Here is a 15547-nt window from a genome sequence, read left to right as displayed (position 1 = left end):
GTAAAGGGGGTGTGTTCGGGATATAATTCCGGAGGTACCATATTTTCCGGATTTGAATGAGTCTATTGGTGTTTTTTGAGGTTTGAATAATTGGCGTTTTAGTATCCAATATAACTAAAGAATTCCAGAACAAAAAGTATTTACATACGACACCCATCCCCCACCCCCCATACACACACACACACACACACACACACACACACACACACACACACACACACCAATTTAAATAAATCATATTTTCTTTACTCCGGAAAATACAGTTAAAATAAATGAATAATAAAAAAGGCTATATAATTGAAACTGTGAATAAAAGCGGTAACTGTTGCTAATTTCTTTTTTTTTTTTTTTTTTTGATCGTTTCTGAGATCACTGGATGTGGATGAGGGTGAATACCACTATACTCTTTTCATTACACCTCAGAGATACTGATGATTTGTGGGCGGAGCTTCGTTCAGAGAGACGTAGGATGAGCGTCCTCACTGCGGCGTCCTCATGTCCTGCAAGTGTAAAATAACAATTCTAATAAAGTTTAATTTTGTTTAGCGAAGCGTCACGTCTCTCTTTTTTTCATGTTACTGTTTTACACCAGTCAAGGGGGTGGGGCTTAAGTATTAAATCTAATTTACTAACCTGTTTACATTCTGTCACACTTAGAATTAATGAGCAGCTAGCTGACTGCTAGAATTAGCGCTAGCATCTGGTTAGAAGAATGTGCCTAAACAATAAAAAAAAAAAATTAATTGATCACCTTTGGCTAGTTCACTAGCAACACTAATATTAGCAAAAGTGTAAACTGGTTAGGACAATGGATTCTGATTGAAAGAAGGTCAAATCCCAGCACCACTGTGGGGCCCCTGAGGAAGGCCCTTAACCCCACTGCCCAGGTGTATGTGTGAGATAAATGTGAGGTGATCTGTGTAATGACATCAGCCAAAAGCTATAAATGTAACTTAAGCTACTTTCTTTCTGTTTGTTGAAGACCAGGCCTTTGTTCATCCAGAAGGTCCTCAGGATCAGGTAAAGTAAAGCTGGTGTCCTTCATGCCTCTCGGCTACGCTCAGCTCCAGTGATGCTATCTCTCCTGCGTTTCTGGTTCAGTGTGAGAGTGAATACCTGAGATACAGGTGAGCCACGCCCTACGAGACGAGCCTGAGACTGAGTAACGAAAATCACATGCAAATGAAATGTGAACTTTATTCTCACACACACACACATGAATGCCTGAGTGTGTCCTGGGGACTTTCCAGCCTCGGCCAAAACCTCACACACACATATTGAGTGTGTGTTTTAGATATGGCTAGCGATGTCAGCCTCCTAGCTTTTAAGAGGAGGCGGTTAGACAAATGTCTTATTTTTAAAAATTCATCTTAAACCCTGGAAAATCTGGATTTTTTTCATGAATTCCTCCTCCTCAGGTTTATCGTTTTAAATCTTGACAGTTGTGTTTGCAGGATCAGCATTTGTGTAAGGAAGTGGGTTGCTCAATCAGACGCAGCTCCATGGCCCGTGGAGGAAACACGTGACGGATGAAAAATAGATCACACCCCTCCCCCATCACCTGACCCCCCCCATCCCTCATACACACCCACATGGAGCTGGAACGGAAGGTTATGGGAACGCTGCTTTTATTAGAACGTCCCAGCGTCCTTTGTTCCAGTTTCTGAAGCCCAGATGGAGCAGAAGATGTGCTGTTAAAGAAAACGAGCTCGTGTACAGTTCGAGTTCCGCTCCCATAATCATCCACGTACCTGATTATTACAAAATAGTGTGCGTTTTAATATTGTTCTTTTTTCTGTACCACATAACGTCATTACAGCACACGGCGCCCTTCCTCCTTCAGCATCCTTCAGCACACTTTTCACGTCCTGTTACCTTCCAGAGTAACAATTTCATAACGTTAGCATAAAGTTTTCTGAACGTTACAGTTCTGATGATTTTCTCTGGTTTGCTACAGATGTTTTCTTTACATTTATCTGGATTGTAACGTTTACGTGAAGTTGTACTGTTTTCACGTGCAGGTCGGAGGTCAGTCATGGTCTCACTATAGGCTGGATCTGTCTGGGTCGGGTTAGAAATCAGTGCTATGTTCAATTTTGGTGTCATTTCAGCGACCCTGTCTGATTTTTTTAGTGTTAATTTAGTATTCCCTCAGATGATTGTTTATTCTCTCAAAACAAACAAAAAAGTGGCACGCAAAACCTAGCTATTTTATGCTGGACCTTTATGTTCTACACTTACCTGGCATCAGAATTGTCACCTCCTTGAACTTACTTGCAAAACCTTACTGGCAAAACTAGCTAGTAATACGTTTATGCTAGACATTTTTTGCGTATCAACAGTGTTGCGAAAACTAATGTTAGCTAATATTAACTAGTTTATGATAGACATGTATGTTGCACAGTTGCCTAGCAGCAGCAGAGATGTCAACTCTTCAAACATTAGCTAGCCTACTGGCTAAACCTAACTAGCTAATAATAAACTGGTTTATGCTAGAATTTTATGTTGCACACTTTCCTAGCAACAGAGTTGTCACTTCTTTAAATTTGATCTGCATATTACATTCATGGTAAAGAGGAAACATCTGGGTCTATGCAAACAAAGAGGAAGCTGGGATTAGACTGCTGGCAGGGGATCTTCACCTGAACTTACTCACATTTCTGGGATTCTTAAAATTTTGGTGTAAAGTTTCTACACAATAAACATATTAAACAATAATAAAGCAGCTTTAAATCTCGGTATATAATGAGTTTTCTTTCTTTCAATCTTTCATTCTTCTCTTTAAAGGTTATGAAGTTATTGGATCCAGAGTCTGAATCGTACTTCACACATGTACAGTGTGTTTTTATGGAAACTCCGCCGTGGAGCTGAAAGCGGCATGACACAGCTGTGGTCATGACTTCCTCGTCCTGACGACTCGTTCAGCAACAGGATCTCCCATTCTTACCCGTGTGACATGTAGAGGATGTGAGCTGTGAGTCTGGGAGGAAGAATCAGTCCTCACAACATCCTCATGAAAAGAAAACAGGTTTGCTACCGTTCCAGTCGTCTTTTAGTTTTTTCTTTTCTCTACAGACCCACGCCTTCCTTCCTGCACGTCCCTCACTTCTCAGGATGCAGAGCTGCGACCGGCCGTTTTTGTTTCTTCATCCGTTTATTTATGATGTCCGTCTATTCACACCAGTTATTCCATATTCATACACTATATCACCAAAAGTATTGGGACACCTGACTTTTCCACCCAGATGTGCTTCCTCATAAGATTGTTACCACAAACCTGGAGGTCAATTGTACATGACGTCTAGAAACTAGAAAACCCAAATCTGTTCCAGAGTGACATAAAGATCTGCTTCCCATGGGTTGGAGTGAATCTCCTGCTATAGAGCTCAAACCCTATTGAACATGAATGAATATTTCACGCTGACTGCACCCCAGGTTTCCTCACCTCACTTCCATCTGTACCTGACTTTACTAACACACATTCCTAGTGTCTGAATGAATCTCACACAAAATCTAGTGGAACATCTTCCCAAAAATGTGGAGGTTATTATAACAGCAAATAGGGACTACATGTGGAATGGGATGCTAAAAAAAAGCTATATCTATATTTGTATGTTTATATAATCTGTATTGTTAGTCATGCTTACTAAGAGTGAAAATGTATCAGTGTAAATAAAGACTGATCCAGTCAAGGCAATTATATCATCTTAATAATTAAAATGTATTATAATTTGCATGATTTGTAATCGTTGACATTTTTATAGTTGATTGATTCGTGAGTAATAAATGAATGTGACGTTTATACACATATTACATGAATTTGCATTAAAAATTAAAAGTGCTCATCATCATCAAAATCAGAATCAGAATACTTTATTGATCCCAATGGGGGTAATTGTTTGGTTGCAGTAAAAAAAATTAAATAATAAAAAATAGGTTTGAATCCCCGGTTTATCACGGAATTGCATTTGCCACATAACTAATGAGTTTGGCTGATTTTCTCGGTCTCTCATGAAGAGCATGATATATTCCACTTATAGGGAATTGTTTTTATGGAGTTTAATGTTGAAGTAAAGAAATTAATTAATAAAAATATAAATATTCATTATAAAATAAAGTAAAATGTTAATACAGTACAGCACTGTATACATCAGATAGCTTTTTGGGGTGGCGTCTGTTTACGGATGGCGCTTTCGAAAACGTAATCACCGCGATAAACTGGGGATTACTGTATATACCGTATATATATATATATATATATATATATATATATATATATATATATATATATATATATATAAAATCTAAATAAATATACCTATAAGTTATACTGCATGAATAAAGAGTATTAACAGTAGAGATAGTACAATTTGTATGGATTTAATGTAATTTAAACGTTATTAAATATAATATAAATAACATCTACATGATAGATATTTATAATGAAGTTATAAATTGGGTTGATTTTTAGGAATAATTGGCTTTTTCTGAGAGATTTTCTTCCTTTTAGTCTTAAAAACAAGCATGAAATCTACTATGCTTTAAAAATAAGAAATAATATCATAACTATAATAGTGTACCGTAAAATATATAAGTATAATATGATGTACAGGGTTTCAACTCGAAATGGCTGCCTCGACTCGGTGTGAGAGGAACAGGGGTGGGCGGGGCTAAACTCGAACGCCGCTTTGCCCCGCCGACCAATCGGATCCTTACGGCATTCCCGGGAACCGCGTTGCCATGGCAGCCTTTGACGTCAGCGCTACTCGGCCCCTGCCCCTGCGCCAGGGAAGCTGCGAGTGGGTGGGAGACCCCGTGGATGCGTCCGGGAAGAGCGCGCGGATTGTGACTGTCAACTGGGCAGCAGGAACATCACCACCGGCTCTGAGGTAAAAAAAAAAAAAATCCCTCCATTTTGTTTTGTATTTTATTGTATTTTATTGTAGAACTCGGTTTCTTTGTTTTATTGACTTTTCCACCTTGGGTTTTTTTGCACACGGTTTTTGTTTTCTTTTCGTCTGATTTGGTTCACAGGGCGTGAAGGAGGCAGTTGTTCAGTCAGTGTTGTCCCGCAAAGCTTTTGTGTGAATCTCCACAGGGAAAAACCCCTCTAACCCTAAACTATTACACATTTATATACTTTAATATATTTATTTATATCTCATGTTTTATATCCATACACTACTTGTGAGTGAAAAGTGCTGCATTTCTCAGTGTTCAGTGGTGATTTAAGGTAAAGGTGTGTCTCAGTAATACTGAACATGTAACACCTCAACCTCGATCATGTGTTTATTATCCACATTCAACTAATCTTTAGTCAAAGAAAGTTTTTTTTGTGGTATTTCATGTGCTGAACATTTTTATTGTATTAATAAGTATGTTTTTAACTAATACCAATTTGTTTGTATTCGAGAGAAAAACTAAAACTTGTCCTTTGTAGATTTTACTGTAGAACACAATAAATGTGAAGAAATATATTAGTAAATATATATTATTATCATTTATAATAACTTATAATGGTCAGGTTTATTTACAAAGTGATGTCAGTATATGCAGATTTGTTAACGGGTTTGATAAATAATTGAAAGGAAAAAAAAGAATAATTGGCCCCGCCCACTGAACCGTGATTGGTCTACTTTTGATTATTATTTGGCATAATTTTTCCCCTCTTTTGCATTTCCTCTGGAATATGTGACCTTTTCAAGTTCAGTTAAAGTGGCTGTAAGTTAACATAAAAAACCCGCATCTGACGTTACGATTCTTCAGCGTGTTTCTCAGTAACACCTGAAGAATCTATCCTGAGGAGACTCGATAAGACTCTAATCACCCGCCTCATCGTGTTTTTTTTTTTGTGAACCAAACAGTGCTTTCTGGCCCCTTTCAGGATTAACAGGTTATTGCATGTGATGTCTCCTGTCTAGAAAGCGATCACCATGGCGAAGAACGAACTTGTGCAGAAGGCCAAACTGGCCGAGCAGGCCGAGCGTTACGACGACATGGCATCCGTGATGAAACAGGTGACTGAGAATGGAGAGGAGCTGACTGACGAAGAGAGAAACCTGCTCTCGGTGGCCTACAAGAACGTGGTGGGGGCGTGCCGCTCGGCGTGGAGGGTCATCTCCAGCATCGAGCAGAAGATGAAGGCCGAGAACAGCGACAAGGAGCAGATCGCCAAAGAGTACCGTGAGAAGATCGAGTCCGAGCTGCAGACCATCTGCACAGATGTGCTGGTGAGAGAGACGAGATAATATAAATGTAGACTCGTTGATTTAAAAATATATATATATTATGGGATGCCAATACTTATCAGCATTATCTTTAACATGGTCTCAGAGAGAGACGAGTTTCAGCCTCACATGCTCTTGAATCTGAGCTGTTTCTTGTAACGGTTGTTAGAATATAATATCAAAAAGAAACCAAGTCTAAAATCCATCCTGGCTGGTGCACATCCCGATTCTGAATACCAGGAACGTTTATCTGTGAATTGATCTGAATGATGAAGCACATGATGAGTTTGTAAATCATTAGTGATTTCGATTGTTTATAAGAATAAAGGACAGAAGCGTGGTAATACGAGACAACGCTGAGCCGAGCTGAGCCGAGCCGAGCCGAGGCTGGAGGCGGTGCTCGGGGTGTGAAAGCGTGGTGCAGATCTCTAACCTGATGACTGCAGTGATGTATTACGTTACTGTGGTGTGAATCTGCTGGCACTGACAGCCTTACATGCTCGCACAAGCAGTTTCAGAAATGCACGCAGGCCCAGACTCGGCAAAGAATCCAGTACAGGACACGCTCGCGTACCACCCAAATCAACCACTTCACCCAAACCTGATCAGTATCACGTATCTCTTCCGCGAGACATTCCATTTCCTGAATTAATCAGCATTTTCTGACCAAGTCGCCTACACATAGAGTTTACACTTGATCAGAAATGATAGTGTTTGTGTTTGGTGTGTTTCTCAGCATCTCCTGGACAAGTTCCTGATCCGCAGCACGTCTCCAGCCGAGAGTCAGGTGTTCTACCTGAAGATGAAAGGAGATTATTATCGCTACCTGGCCGAGGTCGCCGTGGGAGACAACAAAACCAGTGAGGTTCTATCTTACACAGTTTACACACACGGACGGAATATAAGCGAGCAAGCGAACAGATACATGAACAATTAGAGACAAACATATGGATGAACCAAATATATTAGAAAGATAGACTGTTGGAGGAGTGGGTGGATGGATGAATAACAGATGAGTAGACAAACGGGTATGCAGACATGAATAGACGTATGTACTGTTAGATGGACAGAAAGACAGAAATCAGTTTCAAAATTCCTACAGTACTGCTTGGAGGACAGACAGGTTTGGAGATTGACAGAGAGATAGACAGATGTGTGGACAGACGCAATTTTACGAGACAATTAGCTAGACAGACATGGGTGGACAGGTGCAGAGGCAGGCATACAGATGGACAGACAGACACACAGACAGACAGATGGAGAGACAGAGGTAAACAGTTGAACAGACTGAAAGATAGATAGATAGATAGATAGATAGATAGATAGATAGATAGATAGATAGATAGATAGATGGAGAGATGGAGAGATGGTTTGATAAACATATGAATATACAGGCAGACAGGAGGTGGGACATGCAGACAGACAGTGAGTCACATGAACAGAAAGACATACAGACAGTCAGAAAGACTAACACACTTTATTTCTTCACAACACTCCGCAGAAATTTTTCACTTCTGTATACCTAAATGTTCCACCCATCCAGGTGTCACACACACACACGCGCACACACACACGCATGCACTGACTCGCTGTGTGTGACGGTTTCCTGCCGGCTGAATCAGAACATTAGGAGCAGGCCTCAGCTTGTTCTTCACACCCTTGAGAAAACGAACGAACTAGGAACATCAGAAAGTCTCACAGTGATGGTTTTACAAACACCGAAACTCTCTGAAACGCCAATACATCAAAGCTGTGTGTGTGTGTGTGTGTGTGTGTGTGTGTGTGTGTGTGTGTGTGTGTGTGTGTGTGTGTGTGTGTGTACAGTGCACAGGATAGCTAGTCATCTTAAATTCCAGTTATACAAATATAGTATATTGCATAGATTAATAAATAAAACCCAACACGATTCGCTCGCTTTTCTATAACCTCGTGTTTTTTATATCTGTACATTTCCCCTCCAGGCATCGTGGATAAATCCAAGGAGGCGTATCAGGCTGCGTTCGACATCAGCAAAGAGAACATGCAGCCCACTCACCCCATCCGGCTCGGCCTGGCACTGAACTTCTCCGTCTTCTACTATGAGATCCTCGGCTCGCGCGAACATGCATGCGAACTCGCCAAGAAGGTGAGGAAACCCTGAACCTCGCTTGTTCTACCCTCCAGCTCACTTCATGACTGGTCACATTTTCTTGTTTTCTAGATCTCAGAATTTTATCATGAACTTCCTGAAAGTCTTTCAGCCTCCTTATATTTCAGGCACAAAAAGAGGACGAATAAATCACGTAGCCTGAAGGGTTTACAGTAACTGTGCAATCTGTGTCACACCAGGTTTAGGTCAATTAGCTGTCGCTATGGTTACAGAGGTCGCGAGCCATTCGCCTCCTGCTGTATCTAAAGTGCTCCATTATCGTTAGCGTGGTAGGTACGTACATAAAGTTATTTCCAGGAGAAGTTGCTAGCGCCGTGTCCTGTTTTTTCTTTTCTTTTTTCTGTTTGAGGAGGTGAAAATCAGGGAAGTGGGTTATGTGATCTCAGAGGGGATGAGAACGGATGGAGTTAGAAACCTTTGAGTTTTGTGCCAGTTTTATGGGTTAGAGCAACGTCTGTTCTCCAACTAGGGCTGAGACAATACATCGCTATTTATAACAGGTGTGTGTTACAATAAAACAGCACGTCCTGTAATGTTTTATTCCTGCTACACTGCAGCAAAAAGTGGGGGTGTGAACTATAAAGGAGAGGTGTGGCCTGTAGAGGAGAGGGTGTGGTCTATAAATGATAGGTGTGGCCTGCAGAGGAGAGGTTGTCTATAATAGAGAGGTGTGGTCTATAATGGAGGTTGTGGCCTGTAGAGGAGAGGGTGTGGTCTATAGAGGAGAGGGTGTGGTCTATAAAGAAGAGGGTGTGGTCTGTAGAGGAGAGGGTGTGGTCTATAAATGATAGGTGTGGCCTGCAGAGGAGAGGTTGTCTATAATGGAGAGGTGTGGTCTATAATGGAGAGGGTGTGGTCTATAATGGAGAGGGTGTGGCCTGTAGAGGAGAGGGTGTGGTCTATAGAGGAAAAGGCATGGTCTATAGAGGAGAGGGTGTGGTCTGTAGAGGAGACGGTGTGGTCTGTAGAGGAGAGGGTGTGGTCTATAATGAAGAGGGTGTGGTCTGTAGAGGAGAGAGTCTGGTCTGTAATGAAGAGGGTGTGGTCTGTAGAGGAGAGGGTGTGGTCTATCATGAAGAGGGTGTGGTCTGTAGAGGTAAGGGTGTGGTCTAATTAAAATTTACTGAATTGCAGGGAAAATGACACAATACACAATCGCGTTAAATAATTGTTAATTAATGAGATCGAGACACAGTCAAAACCATGTTTGTTTGTTTACAGGCATTCGATGACGCGATCGCTGAGCTCGACCAGCTGACCGAGGACTCGTACAAAGACAGCACCCTGATCATGCAGCTGCTCCGAGACAACCTGACAGTGAGTTCACTCTCCATTTATTCACTTCCTGAATATCAGAAAACCAGTTCTGGTGGGAAACTGCTGTCATCATGTCTACAGCACCAGTGTAACGTCCCGTGTTCTCTGTAGCGCCGTGTCCTCAGACTGCTAGCGTTTCAGCAGTTATAAATAATCGTTAGCCTGAATGGTCTGAGTGTTGAAGTGGAACGTAGACGGCTAATGTCGCACGAGTTCAGTGAGGAAACATGGAGGACGGAACAGTGTGATCACAACTATGCTGTGGAGACAAATCCTGACATCATCAGAGATCACAGGCTCTGAATTAGAGATATACATGAGTGTACTGTAACACTGTGTGTGTGTCTGTGTGTGTGTGTGTGTGTGTGTGTGTGTGTGTGTGTGTGTGCGTGCACGTGTGTGACTGTGACTGTGAGATGGCCTGTCTGAGTGATGGTGTGTGTTTGTGTCTGATGTGTGTGTGTGTGTGTGAGAGAACATGTATGATTTGTTTTTGTTAATGTGGGTGAATGTGTGTGGTTGTTTCTGATAGGCTGTGTGTTTTGGGTTTGAGTGATGTGTTTGTGTATGTATGTGTGTGTGTGTGTGTGTGTGTGTGTGTGTGTGTGTGTGTGTGTGTGTGAGAGAGAGAGAGAGAGACTGTGCCTGTGCATAAGACAGTGTGTGTTCTGTGTTTGTGTGTGAGTGATGGTGTGTAGTTGTGTGTCTGTGTGTGTGAAACAGCGACTGTGATTGTGTGTGCCTATGCCTGAGACAATGTGTGTTTTGTGTTTTGTGTGTTAGTGATGGTGTGTGTCTCTTTTCATCTGTCTGTCTCTCTATCTATATATCTGTCTTTCTATCTGCCTGTCTCTCCATCTGTCTGCCTGTCTCTTTCTCTATTTGACTGTCTCTCAGTCTAATTTAGGTAGAATAATAAAATCTGTTCCTGGGCTTTAGGGTTTGATTTCCTAGTTTCTTTGTCTGTTTATTTCTGGGGGTTTTTGTCCATCCTGTCTTTCTGTCTTCTGTCTGTGGTGTCTGTCCATCCAATCTGTCTGTGCCCCTGTCTGTTTCTTTCTGGTGTCTGTCTATCCTGTCTCTGTCTATCTGTCCATCATGTCTGTTGTGTCTGTCTATTCTGTCTGTCTGTCTGTGGTGTCTGTCCATCCTGTCGTCTGTCCATTCTGTTTGTGTGTGTCTGTAAATAATTGTACTTGTCTGCCTGTGTGTGTCTGTCTGTCTGTCTGTCTGTCTGTCTTTTGTGTATCTATACCATTTGTCTGTCTGGAGTGTGTGTGCATGTCTGTTTGTCTATCTGTATCTGTCTGTCTTAATTGTCTGTCCATCCTGTCTGTTGGTTTAGAGTTTGTCCATGCTGGGTTGTGTATCTGTGTGTCTGTTTGTTGCTTGTTTGTATGTGTGTGTGTGGGGGTGGGAGCTCTGTGGTTAAGCATGGAGTGATGGTGTGTATGTGTGTCTGTGCATTAACGGTGTGTGTGTTAGTGATGGTGTGTGTGTGTGTCTGTGCATGAGACGGTGTGTGTTTTGTGTTTTGTGTGTTAGTGATGGTGTGTGTGTGTGTGTGTTTGTGAAAGAGAGGCTGTGCGTGTGCCTGTGCATGAGACGTGTGTGTGTATGTGTGTGTGTGTGTCTGCATAAAAGGTGTGTGTGTTGTGTTTTGTGTGTTTGTGATGGTGTGTGTGTGTGTGTTTGTGAAAGAGACGGTGTGTGAGTGATGGTGTATGTGTGTGTGTGTGTGTGTGTGTGTGTGTTGTGTGTGACTGTGTACTGTTTTTGTGTGAGAGATCGTGATAGTGTGTTTGTGAAAGAGAGACTTTGTGTATGTGTGTATACCTGTGTGCGCTGTTGTATGTTTTTTTTCTGTGTTTGTGTGTGTGATGGTGTGTGTGTATAATAGACGGCGTGTGTGTGTGTGTGTGTGACAATGTGTGTTTTCTCTTTTTTCAGCTGTGGACTTCAGACAATCAGGAGGAGACGGAGGAGGGACGAGAAAACAACTAAAAAACAAACAAACAAATGTTGCAGAGAGCCTGATACACACTCTCTGCTCCTCCACCGCACCAGCCTCTCCTGTGTGTGTGTGTGTGTGTGTGTGTGTGTGTGTGTGTGTGTGTGTGTGTGTGTGTGTGTGTGTGTGTGTGTGTGTGTTTAAAAGGGAGGTGATTTGGTCATTTCTTAGGGCACAAACTAGAGGGTGGGATCATTTTTAATAAACTGGACACCTGTGTGTGTGTGTGTGTGTGTGTGTGTGTGTGTGTGTGTGTGTGTGTGTGTGTGTGTGTGTGAGAGAGAGAGTGCCTGCTTAGAGGTTGAATGAGATTGAACTGGGACTCCAGTCTGACCCGATATCGATCTTAACCCCTGTATTGTGATCGTTGCCAAACTTTGTATCGTGGTTGATGATATTATTGTAATAATCTATTTAACAATTCACAGGTGATATTTTTTCAGCGTGACGAACGAGTAAATCATGTAGCTTTATTACGTAATATTGTTACCATGGGAACGTGTTTCCGTGTTAAATTTAGCGATCAGATCTGTAAGCCTGAGACGGCACGAGTGTTTGATTGGAGTTGTAGTTTATCTCGGGAACGTCGCGCTCCCCAGCGCCAGCTTTTATTCTGCTCTTTCAGCGCTACTGCTAGGGGTTTTCTTTACGCTAGAGTGTCTCAGGCTTGTGTGTGTGTGTGTGTGTGTGTGTGTGTGTGTGTGTGTGTGTGTGTGTGTGTGTGTTTGGCTCAGGTCAGTTTATCAGGGTAAATGAACATCTCCTGTGTACGTTATGGCCGTGTGTCTGTACCACACCATGGCATGTTATTGTTACTGTTAGCGTTATTGATGAGGGACGGGTTCATTTCAGCCAAATAAAGAACATGGAAAAAAACTAAAACGCTGTCTGAGTTATTTTTACTCTCTCATTCTCTCTCTCTCGCTCTCTGTCTGTCTCTCCGTCTGTTTATCCAACTGTTTATCTCTCTATTTGATCGTCTGTCTGTCTCTCCATCTGTTTTTCTGTCAGTCTAATTTAGTTTTTTTCCAAGTTTCTTTGTTTATTTCTGAGGTTTTTGTCTTGTCTGTCTGTCCATTCTGTGTGTGTGTGTGTGTGTGTGTGTGTGTGTGTGTGTGTGTGTGTGTGTGTATGATTGTACTTGTCTGCCTAAGTGTGTGTCTGTCTGTCCTGTGTATCTATACCATTTGTCTGTCTGGAGTGTGTGTGCATGTCTGCTTGTCTATCTGTATCTCTCTGTCCATCCTGTCTGTCTGTCTGTTTGGAGAGTTTGTCCATGCCGAGTTTGTATGTGTGTCCCATTTGTCAAGTGTTTTATTTGTCCGCTTATTTTTGGTTCTGTGTCTTTGTCTTGGTCTGTCATTGTGTTTCTTTTTCTGTCCTATCTGTGATCCTGTTCATATTTCTGTTCTCTCTCTCTCTCTCTCTCTCTCTCTCTCTCTCTCTCTCTCTCTCGTGTTCTGTGCATGTTCATTGTTTGTGCTTGTTCAGGTCAGAGCGGATTTTTCCCCCCAGAACATTCCGCCTCTGGGTTCGGGCGTGTCTCTGAGTCTCTGCTTTAGAGATGAGTGAGCTTCAGCTAATAACACAGGAATGTTTCACATGGAATGGGTGTGTGTGTGTGTGTGTGTGTATGAAAGGGAGCACTGTTTGAGTTTCCGGTGTGATTCACTAATATGTCATGCTGTAGACACAGTGGGGCTCGTCTCATTATAAGCACTCAGATGAAGCGAACATGTTCATCTCTGTGTGTTGGAGTTTATCAGGAGTGTATCAGTCCTTTATATTTTACTTTTGGCAGGAAAAAAAACTCAGTTTCTCTTTCTCAGTCTGCATTTTTATCTTTACGTTTGTTCCAGGCCTCCCGTGTGAGAACTGATAGGAACGATAGAATGAACTGGGAGAAATAAAGCTGTGGTCTAGACGCTACTGGAAACTCTGTCTCAGACACATCTGAATCCACAAAAGCAGCCGTGTAACCCGATTCTGAACACCAGCAACTTTCCCTGTAGAGTCTGTTGAAACTAGAATTTACTCTGAACCACTTTAGCTGCCTCTAAGTTTACAGGAGACTGTCTGTCTGTCTGTCTGTCTCTCTGTTTGTCTGCCTGTCTGTCTGTCTGTCTGACTGTCTGTCTGTCTGACGGTCTGTCTGCCTGCCTCTGTCTGTCTGACGGTCTGTCTGCCTGTCTGTCTGACTGCCTGTCTGTCTGTCTGCCTGTCTGTCTGCCTGCCTGTCTGTCTCTCTGTCTGTCTGTCTGTCTGTTTGACTGTCTGTTTGTCTGAAGGTCTGTCTGTCTGTCTGATGGCCTGTCTGCCTGCCTGCCTGTCTGTCTGACTGACTGTCTGTCTGTCTGACGGTCTGTCTGACATTTACATTTTACTATTTACCAGATCTCCTCATTCAGAGTGAGGAGAGGGTTAAGGGTCTTGCTCAGGGGACCAGCAGTGGCATCCTGGTAATTCTGAAATTTTAACACACATCAAAAGTCCTACATCTTAACCACTGAACTACCTCAGTATAACTGTCTAATCTGCCTCAATGTCTGGTTTAAGTGTGTCTTTTGTCTGTTTAGTCTGTCAGATCTGCCTTACTGTCTGATTGATCTCTGTCTAATCTGCTTGTTTATCAGTCTGAGTGAGAGTTGTTCCTGTTTTTTATTCAGTAGCAGGGTATTGGTTCTCTTTCTTCATTCCCTGGTTGTTGTTTTCCTGACCAATCTGCAGCTCCTCACCCTGAGGGTCCGAGTCGTGGAGTGAGGGTTGGACACCAAGGCATTTCGTGTGTTCTGTTTAAGGCCATTTCACACACAGCTGATAGTCCTGGGTGTGTAAGTGTGAATACACCGAACCTCAGCAGATCACAATAACAACACAACAACTCTGATGGGTCTTAACTTTAGATTTGCAGTAAAGATTTACAGATATGGATTTAATTATAAAGAGGAAAATTGTGTGTGTGTGTGTGTGTGTGTGTGTGTGTGTGTGTGTGTGTGTGTGTGTGTGTGTATGCTGTATATGCTACACTGCTCAAAAAAATAAAGGGAACACTTAAACAACACAATCACACTTCTGTGAAATCAAACAGATAGTGCAGCTCCTCCAGAATAACACATCAATGCGAGCTGTGGCAAGAAGGTTTGCTGTGTCTGTCAGCGTAGTGTCCAGAGCATGGAGGCGCTATCAGGAGACAGGCCAGTACATCAGGAGACGTTGAGGAGGCCGTAGGAGGGAAACAACCCAGCAGCAGGACTGCTACCTCCGCCTGTGCAAGGAGGAACAGGAGGAGCACTGCAAAATGACCTCCAGCAGGCCACAAATGTGCATGTGTCTGCTCAAACGGTCAGAAACAGACTCCATGAGGGTGGTATGAGGGCCCGACGTCCACAGGTGGGGGTTGTGCTTACAGCCCAACACCATGCAGGACGTTTTGCATTTGCCAGAAAACACCAAGATTGGCAAATTCGCCACTGGCACCCTGTGCTCTTCACAGATGAAAGCAGGTTCACACTGAGCACGTGACAGACGTGACAGAGTCTGGAGACGCCGTGGAGAACGATCTGCTGCCTGCATCATCCTTCAGCATGACCGGTTTGGCAGTGGGTCAGTAATGGTGTGGGGTGGCATTTCTTTGGAGGGCTGCATAGCCCTCCATGTGCTTGCCAGAGGTAGCCTGACTGCCATTAGGTACCAAGATGAGATCCTTAGACTCCTAGTGAGACCATATGAGGTGCGGTTGGCCCTGGGTTGTCCTAATGCAAGACAATGCTAGACCTCATGTGGCTGGAGTGTGTCAGCAGTTCCTGCACGACGAAGGCACTGATGCTGTGGACTGGTCTGCAT

General features: G+C 42.7%; 2 protein-coding genes across 3 annotated transcripts in view; both read left to right on the top strand.

The window, feature by feature from the left end:
- Window positions 1-545, top strand: part of znf706 (zinc finger protein 706) — a 6295-nt gene extending 5750 nt beyond the window's left edge. For both annotated transcript variants that reach the window (XM_046834526.1, XM_046834527.1), the window contains exon 3: window positions 1-545. This exon is cut by the window's left edge and continues 311 nt beyond it. The gene's annotated coding sequence lies outside the window, so the exon portion shown is untranslated.
- A 4187-nt stretch (window positions 546-4732) lies between these two features.
- ywhaz (tyrosine 3-monooxygenase/tryptophan 5-monooxygenase activation protein, zeta polypeptide) lies at window positions 4733-12586 on the top strand. The gene is made up of 6 exons (XM_046834525.1): window positions 4733-4889; window positions 5922-6230; window positions 6964-7087; window positions 8189-8352; window positions 9598-9693; window positions 11644-12586. The coding sequence occupies exons 2-6, from the start codon at window positions 5934-5936 to the stop codon at window positions 11695-11697; spliced, it is 735 nt and encodes a 244-aa protein (XP_046690481.1). The 5' UTR covers window positions 4733-4889; window positions 5922-5933; the 3' UTR covers window positions 11698-12586.
- Window positions 12587-15547: the final 2961 nt, after the last annotated feature.

The sequence above is a fragment of the Silurus meridionalis genome, chromosome 22 (assembly GCF_014805685.1).
Source record: "Silurus meridionalis isolate SWU-2019-XX chromosome 22, ASM1480568v1, whole genome shotgun sequence".
NCBI lineage: Eukaryota > Metazoa > Chordata > Actinopteri > Siluriformes > Siluridae > Silurus > Silurus meridionalis.
The sequence above is the reverse complement of the archived record's forward strand: the minus strand, read 5'-3'. Positions and strand labels throughout refer to the sequence as shown.